We start from the raw sequence: 9059 nt of genomic DNA on the forward strand, positions 1-9059 counted from the left end.
ACAGCCTCTAATGGAGGCTGTTATTCAGGATTCGTTCCACACAAACTGAAGCCATGTTTACTTAGCTGAGTGCAAGTCAACCTCTATGAATACTGCAACATTAAAACTAGTATTAAAACATCCATTACTTACTCGAATTAAGCTTCCACAACATCCATACATCACATATCTGTAGTGTCTTCAGGTGATCTGTTTATTAGACCTCTTCTACGGGTTATTAGACCTCTTCTCGTTAGTATTGGTAGATGAAGATTTGTGACCTAATAAATTCCCATCAGAGCTCCAGCCCACCTTCAACATGAGCAGAGGTCTAATAAGCCATTTTATTTCAGCATTACCTTAAAAATAGCGTTTCCTGTACATGGAGGGTAAATGAAAACACCCAAGACAAGTGGCTGGACTACCAACAGTTTTTTATTGAAAACGAACAGAGGTGCAGGATGCAGCTCAGGCTATGCTGCCAGCGTTGGAGGCAATCCTGGGCCAAAGGTCAGCGCACTCTTTGGCCACTGGGCCTGTGATGGCTGAACCTGCAGATACAGAGAAGTAAGGCAGAGTTAGTTTGGTTCCAACACAACATGCTTCATTTCTATACACATGGAAATAAGGGACAGCTGACTGCTGTAATTGACAAAAAACACATTTAACAAAAAGGAAACCAAATAGAATGTGGCAAGATAACGTGAACTCTCCTCGTGTCTACTTCATGACTGAATGCATTAGATGTTTTTGGGGGATAGCCACAAAGTGAGGTGATCGTTAAATTATTGATAGCAATACATAAGATAAAACATCTGTATTACATAGACTGATTGTACTGTCTCATCACTGATTGAGATCAGTCAGCCACAGTGTGACGCTGCCGTCTCACCCACAGTGATGAGGTTCATGTTCCCTTGTTCGACAACTCACACAGCCACTGAGCAGACAAAGCAAGTGCTTTTTTCAAGGGGAGCATCCTCCCAGTAACCTACAACCCGCATCACTAGGGTTGGTTTTGAGGAAGGCCGGACCGTAATAATTCACCTTTTTGATATTCGTTCGCTGGGTATGTTTTAGGTTTTGGGATCCAGTCTGTTGTCGGTTGTGTTTAAGTAGGAAATGATCTAAGCCATGGCATCATGTTATTTTGCATTAGTTGGCTACTATCTCTTCTTTGTGTTTAATGTCAAATTGAGCATTAAAACAATAGTTTACAAAGTTTCTTAGATATAATCCCCGTGTGTCACTAGACTCCTACAACAGAGACAGGATGCCACTGTGGCCCAGGACCGGTGGAGGCTGTGCCAGCAGGGTTCTGCTCTGCAGCTGCAAGTCCACACGTGTGTGTTGCACATACAGACAGCGTTGCTGCTGCCAGTCCCATGTTTCTACATCAAGTTTACCTTTGATAAATGTCACAATACTAGCTTACATGGGGTTTCTGCTATGACTACCGTCTTTCCACACTTAGAAGCAGACATTCCACTGATTTATGGAGCTGTGCAATACACTAAACATTCCCAACTTGGTCCTGCAAATATTTAAAAAAAAGAAAGCTTTGCATTACAAATTAAGGGATTCTGTCCTGCTAGAGGGCTTTTACTTTGAAGTAGAAAGAGGAAGTGTCTCGTTTAAAATGTAATTTAGTTTTAAATATAACACCATATCTCTGGATGAGCCGCAGCCAAAAGTTGATGAAGTGTGGTTACACATTAATACTCCACCGATTGCGCTCGTAACAAACTCAAAATACCAAGGAAACATCTCACATGTGCTTCCTCCGAGACACTCAACAGCGTTCTTGAGACTGACAGGCTGCAGGTTGTAAGGACTGGTTTGAGAGGTTTTACAGTGTGTTGTGTAAAATGTATATAAATAAAATGGGCATAGCTATATGAGAAACACTACCACCACAACCTATTTTACAGAAGTCACCAACATCTCTAAAAATCAACTACATTAGTGAAACCATCTCAAACACCGTAGGACAAATCTGTCTAGCTGCTTCTTTGCTTGAGGTCATTACGCAACAAAACATAGCTACTTAATGATACTTAATCTATTTCATGTGTCAACACAACTACTGGTGTAGAATCCGAACAAACCCACCTTTCATTTCTCCTTTGTTGTTTACTATGACACCTGCGTTGTCTTCAAAGTAAAGAAACACGCCATCTTTTCGCCGATACGACTTCCGCTGCCGTATCACCACCGCAGGATGCACTGTGGAAAGTTAAAGTTGTTACAAAGGCACAGAACACACACACCTGTGTTGACAATTCAATTTAACTGAAAAATACAGAGACGGGCCACTGCAACAGAGGCGGGCAGTAGAAACCATTATTTCCCTTTACTTTAATTGAGATTGCACTGTGGGGACACTGTACTGTTAGGAATTGAGTTGCACTATGAGCTATTCAGTGTCAATGAGACAGCCTGTGCTTCCAAGTCTTCCTCACTCTCAGCACATGTGGAGTTTAAAATCAATGCAGACATTTTCTAAATGTCAATGCATTTCTGCAAAGGACCTAAATGAATATCTCAGTGGTTTATGCGCGTGTTAATTAAGCTGCCTCGTCCTCTTTACGCCAATACAACAGTAGCTTGCACAGACTAGTTGTTTCCACTTACCCTTCTTCCTGAGTTCTGGCTTGCCTTTCTTGACTGTGGCCATGACCATGTCACCCACTCCTGCAGCAGGCAGACGGTTCAGACGCCCCTTGATGCCCTTCACAGAGATGATGTACAGGTTCTTAGCACCTGAGGGACGGAGGGAGAACGCAAACATGAAGGGGACGACATGGCAGAATCATCAGTTAAACAACATCGCAGTATTCTAGCGTTTTAGAAACAGGGCTGGGCAAAACCTTTTACAATATAGGTCATTTCATATATCTCGATATACATCACAATATCACATCAGTTTATTGATAATTCAATGAAGAAATTAATAGTCTATATGAAATAACATCTGTAGACTATAGAGCTGTAACCCATCAGCTGTTCCTCGCCCGATGAGCAACAGGAGCAAATAAAAACAGGGCGTCTGACAAAAGGTTACGTTTTAAACATGCCGCACAGAAAGAACAGTTCCATGGACATAATAAACAAACAGATACTTAGATCGGTTTTATTTTATAGAACAAATATTCAACCGTAATGTTTGACACACCTTGCAGCCCTGGTATACTATGAATTACATACCTGATGAATGAGAAGTACTGACAATGTTCTCATTGAATTAAGAACATAAGTGGAAAATATTGGAGATTTCCTTAGAAATTTTAGTTAGTATGTGCTTATTAGCTATTTAGACAACGCAAATGTGTCCCGATATCGATGTATGATTTCATCACGATTTGATTCAACTGAAAGACAATGTATTATATTGATTTATGGCCCAGGGACACCACACTTGTCATTTTGTCTCATCACTGATTGAGATTAGTCAGCCAGTGTGTAACCGCCATCTCACCCACAGTGATGAGGTTCATGTTCCCTTCCACGACAACTCACCCAGACACTGAGCAGACCAAGCAAGTGCTTTTTGGAAGGGGGACAGCGTGGAACAAAGACTAAGATTTGTATTGTTGGACAATCTGTCGAATTCAATTCAGCCAACTGCCTTCTACAACTCACACTGAACTCATGGAGCCACCACAATAAAATGTACATACAAAAGGTCGTCGCTAGAATACACGTCTGCTGCCATGTTAACGCATCTTTTCCTGTCCAATTTAAAGAGTCAAGAATCCACTAACCTGTGCAGGAAGGTGAACATGAGTATAAGCATTTCCCATAAATATCTTACTTTAACTCGGGACTTAATACCACCTGCAAAAAAGATTGCATATTTACATAACATTACAGGTTAGTTGAGGTGTACCTGTGTTGTCAGCACAGTTGATGACCGCTCCTACTGGGAGACCCAGCGAGATGCGGAACTTGGCTCCAGATGAACCACCACGTCCTGTAAGAAGACCGGGACATAGTTAAAATGAACAGTTACACCTTTACCACTTCCAGAACAAAATCAAGGGACCTGTGATTATAATGAAGTGCCATCTCTACATTTGTTGTCCAGGTCATAATCCCTACCTTATTGCATTAATAAACATTTAAAATGGTGTTATATAAGACACTTGATATTCTGATTCAGTTGTTGACAGGTAAAACTGATCACTTCTATTTACATGTGATCTAACACTGGCTTGTGCTAGAGCAGCCATTCTAACATGTATACACTACATGCAGGACTTAAAGCATAACATCGCTGAAATGGTCACCAGCAGATTAACGAGACCTGTGTTACCAAAATCACTAAGTTACAACTTATCAGACTGTAGCAGCTAGCAAATGGCATTTGTTGAGTCTTTGAACATTGAGACCAACAGTTGACAGAAATACGCTAGCATTCATCAAAGAAGACTTCACGATGGTACAGAAGGCCACACATTGCGTGTTGGCTAACTTTACGTCACAAACGGTGCTTAAGGTTTGAGTAGTTGACAAACATGAGCTGTGTGACAAAGACAAACTGGCAGCCGCCGTTATTCTCAAATTTGTTTCAAAAGTGGCTAAAACATAAAGTTTGACACTGCTAACGACCACACTCATAGATAACGTGATGTAACGTTACCGGCACAGCCTAACGTTAGCTAGCTAGGCTGGCCTTACGTTAGCTAACGTCACACCTGGCGGTTTGCAGCACAGACTTCTCGTTTGAGATCATTAAATGATGAGACATTTGATCTTTAACAATTAAAGCTGTCTGAAGTTTACAGCAAAACAGCCAATTCATATTCTGCCTCTAGCTTTAGCGGTACATGCTTCATGCCTACACGGTGCTAACAGCGGAACCTAGCTTCAGCCAACTAGCCAGGGAAAATGCTATCGTTCACAAATCGGAGAAGGTTTGCATAAATGTCAAACTAATCACGGAGATGTGTTATCTTCCCCACTCTATTACACACTAACATCAGTATAAGGACTGGCAGAAAGTAAAACACAGCAGATGAATGTGGATTTTACAAGGTGGGTTTCGTACCTCTCTTAGACATGGCTGCAGTAGGGAAAGAGGAAGACGGAGCAAGGAATTGTGGGATATAAAGTTGAGCAGAACTTCATCCGGGTCATGCGCGGAGACGCGCTGCATTCACTACAGTGGTGTCGGGGAAAAGAGCGTTTCTTCTTCTTCAATTGAATTTGCGGCAGACTAGACGCAGCAACTGTCTATTGCTGCACTCTAAAGTATATTTGGAGACATCCGTTGTGCGATTTATATCATTATGTTGAGTCCAGTACGATGGAGAATATTGATTACAGATTATGTTGTTTCACTATTTTAAGTGACTTTAATGAATTATCTGTAATTCCAATTTCTGACAGCTCTTCTTGCATGATGCTTCTGGTGCTTCATGGTGCATTACTATGAAGGCAAATCAATGTCCAAATCCGCGAGCACAAATGAGATCCACGCGTGCGCGTGTGTAGAGGTCCCGCGCGTGCAAAATTGAAGCCTGCGAGGAGAAAACCATGCTTTGAGCGCGAGGGGCGTCCCCTAGCGCGCGACTTCTATCACTGCTCTTTTTCTAGTTTTTCTTTTTGACGCTATGTGGGCGGACCCAATCATAATGAAATCACTTAACTTAACTACCTTAATTTTTGTGCATTAAATCATAATGGGATGTTTGCTGAAACTGATTGGATGTCCCTACCTAGAACATGTTCCACCAGCCGCCACTGATGTGCATTATAGCATGTTAGTGGATTTTACGACAGTCAATTAGTAGAATTAGAGAATGCTAACTGATAACATAATGAACTGGATAAAGTTAGCAACACATAACGATAACCACATCAGGCAAGAACAGCATATGAATTGTAAATCACGTTTTCTTAAGGCCACTTTATCAAACGTGTATTTGGAGGGAACACAGCTTCTAAACAGCATTTTTTTGCAGGACGTTTGCTGTTTTAAAAGAAAATCCTAGGTTTACAGTTTAAATTCGCTGGACGTATCTACTGGACTGTTTGTTCTGTTTTTGTTCGCATCCTGGACGAGGAAGCGAACCATTTTCCTGCAGAGGTGAAGAAACGGACTTCTTCAGAGAAAAAGGACGACTTTTTTTTCTCCTCAAGTCGACTTTGTGCTAGCCGTAAGGACGGGAATTCACTTACTGAGCCGAAGAAAATCTCTGCTACCGAGAGAATCTATTGAGCCGCGCTGCCTGAGTTCCACCGACAAACTCAGAAGGACCACAATATTCAACCGCGAAACCACCTCCTAGTAAGGCTACTTATGGTGTCTGGGCTAGATTTAGGTTATTGTGTTTATTATCTTGTTTGTGTTGGTTAAGTTACTGTCATTTTTATAACGTGGTGTATGCTCAACAATCGCCGAAATGAAGGACCGAGATCGTTAATGCTGTGTATTTCAATACTGCCGCAATTCGTGTTGAGATGGTTCACCGCTCGCGGAGGCGGAAGTTGTTTCTCAACAGTTCAGAGGTCAGAACCGCGGATGTGACGTGTTGTGCTGGTCCTGTTTGATATGCGGGGTGTCTGTGAAAGTGCCGTAAGTCGCGCCTGGGATCAGTAACAGAGAACATAGCTCGCCTTCTCCTGGCTAAAAATAGGTGAAATTGTGGTAGTACTTGTAGTATCTTGTAGTACTTTGTGTATATATATGTTTTTGAGTGATTAAACATGGTCCATTTTATCAGAATTTCTTCGTCACGTAGGTTTTTGAAATATCATAAAATATAATTTAATTTGTTCTCAGAAGTGATTGGTACTACATGTGTACACTCTGTCGCCCCCCCCCCCCCCCGCCCCCCCCTCTAGGACCAAATTGGGTTCCGCTCGGGGTTAGAAGGTGGTTTCACATTAAAATAAATGATACTACCACAAACCTCCGACAAACTGCAACTGTTATGACTTGCAACATTTGCTACACGCTACAATTCACAAAACTTCGACGACTGTACTGTTTCCGAAATAAGGTCCCATCGGGGACACTGCAAGGGGATGGACTTCATCTCACCGTTTCAGCTACTATGGAACCCACACTGTCACTAACTTCCCTCAAATATTTCTTAATTTTTTTATAAAAATAAAATGTGATTCCAGAGAGAAGCAGACAAAAAGGTCTACAATATGTATATGAAGGATATATCTAGGATATCAAACGTATTCAGTATTAAAAACAAGAGTTCTAAAACTTTTTGCTGCCAGGGACCCCTCACAGAGGAGAAGATTTTTCAAGGACCCCCTCTTTATAGTAACACCAATTAAGCAAATGCTTACTACCATTTGTACTCTTAGATGCTATAGAAACTATTTGTGTTCTAAAACTTTCAAATACGTCACACCTGTTTCATTTGATAGAGTACGTAAATACTTTTAAACTTTAATTTTAACATTTTTTTTCAACGTAATTGATTTTAAAAGCTTCCAGAAAATGAACAGTATGCAGACTGGCGTAGTCCTAATAAATCCAGATATTTAAAATAATGAGATTAAAGCTGACTTTCAAAAAGTGCTGAAACTAAAAATAATGAACTTGTTGCTGTGTGCCACAATGATAAAGGAGGAAATGGACATAATATGCTCCCCCATCTGTCGATACCAACTTCTATCATGGACCCCACATGTATGTGTCATTACGTTCTGTACTAGTAAATAATCGGTACACATTTTAATTATTTATGATTTGGTTATAAATAAATTGGGAAGAATTATTCTGCACGTTGCGGGCCGTAATCTAAAGCTTTCCCCATTTTATTTATATCAACATGTATTATTATGATTATCAATATTTAACAGTACTAACAGTAATGCCTTTGAGTGAAATGAAAATCAAAAAGATATTAAATTATCACTTGCACAATATTTATTGTATGTTAATTGTCATACATTGTCAGATTTTTGAAATATATCAGAAATATTATCAGACTCAGAATCATCTTTATTGGCTGAATTTGTCTCCGGTTTCCACTCCGCTCTCAATGTACACACACACATTTACAATAAACAAGAACAAATATATATAAAGGATAAAGAAGGGAACAGATATAGGTAGAAACATTTAACAGCTATATACAATATTAGTGTAAATATATATCCAAAAGAAAAAGTGTGTATGTATATATACATATATATATATATACACATGTGAACATAAACCTATAAACAATTGCAATGGAATTGAGGTGATAGAGCAAACGGAGGTAGTAGTGCAATATGACTTATTTATTGTTCATCAGAGTGACGGCCGCTGGAAAGAAGCTGTTCCTGTGTCTGGTGGTTTTGGCGTACAGAGCTCTGTAGCGCCTACCAGAGGGGAGGAGTTGGAACAGCTTGTGTCCAGGGTGTGGAGGGTCTGCAGTGATCTTTCCAGCCCGTTTCCTGACTCTGGATGGGGGGCAGGCTGGAACCGATGATCCTCTCTGCAGACCTGACAATCCGGTGTAGTCTGTTTCCGTCCTGTTTGGTGGCCGATCCACCACACAGTGATGGAGGAGCAGAGAACAGGCTGGATGATGGCTGAGTAGAACAGGATCAGCAGCTCCTGAGGCAGGTTGAACTTGCCTCAACTTACGCAGACTCGTCACCGTCTCTGATGAGGCCGATGACCGTTGTGTCGTCTGCGAACTTCAGGAGTTTAACAGCGGGGTCCTCTGAGGTGCAGTCGTTATTGTTTCTAATATAAAGACATATTCAGAAAGTTTGTCATACATGTATTTGTATTGTGCTACTCTGTAAATAAACAGTATACATACAGTACATACAGTTTACATGAACATACGTATGTGACAAATGAAATACCTTAAAGTTTTTAGAATGATTATTTCTCGTTCAGCCTGAAGCGTCTGTCTGCTTCTTGGTGTGTGATCAGATGCAAAGAGCTGCTGACGGCTTCCTGTGTGTGTGAGGAGCTTCCCAAACCCACCAGCACAGAAGAAGCAGACGGAGACAAACTACGTCCTCTGTGCCGGTGGGGACAGGGCGCTCCTCGTCCTCTCGGCTGGTGGAGGGGCAGGGAGGACGTAACTGTACTCACTGGGTCTCGGACT

General features: G+C 41.2%; 1 protein-coding gene across 1 annotated transcript; it reads right to left on the bottom strand.

Moving 5' to 3' along the window:
- Nucleotides 1-396: 396 nt before the first annotated feature.
- On the bottom strand, nt 397-5098 carry rpl23 (ribosomal protein L23). Its single transcript, XM_079177082.1, has 5 exons — nt 5030-5098; nt 3869-3952; nt 2614-2742; nt 2092-2205; nt 397-530 (listed from the first exon to the last, which is right to left on the bottom strand). The coding sequence occupies exons 1-5, from the start codon at nt 5040-5042 to the stop codon at nt 448-450; spliced, it is 423 nt and encodes a 140-aa protein (XP_079033208.1). The 5' UTR covers nt 5043-5098; the 3' UTR covers nt 397-447.
- Nucleotides 5099-9059: the final 3961 nt, after the last annotated feature.

Source organism: Pholis gunnellus (genome assembly GCF_910591455.1).
Source record: "Pholis gunnellus genome assembly, chromosome: 17".
Taxonomy (NCBI): Eukaryota; Metazoa; Chordata; class Actinopteri; order Perciformes; family Pholidae; genus Pholis; species Pholis gunnellus.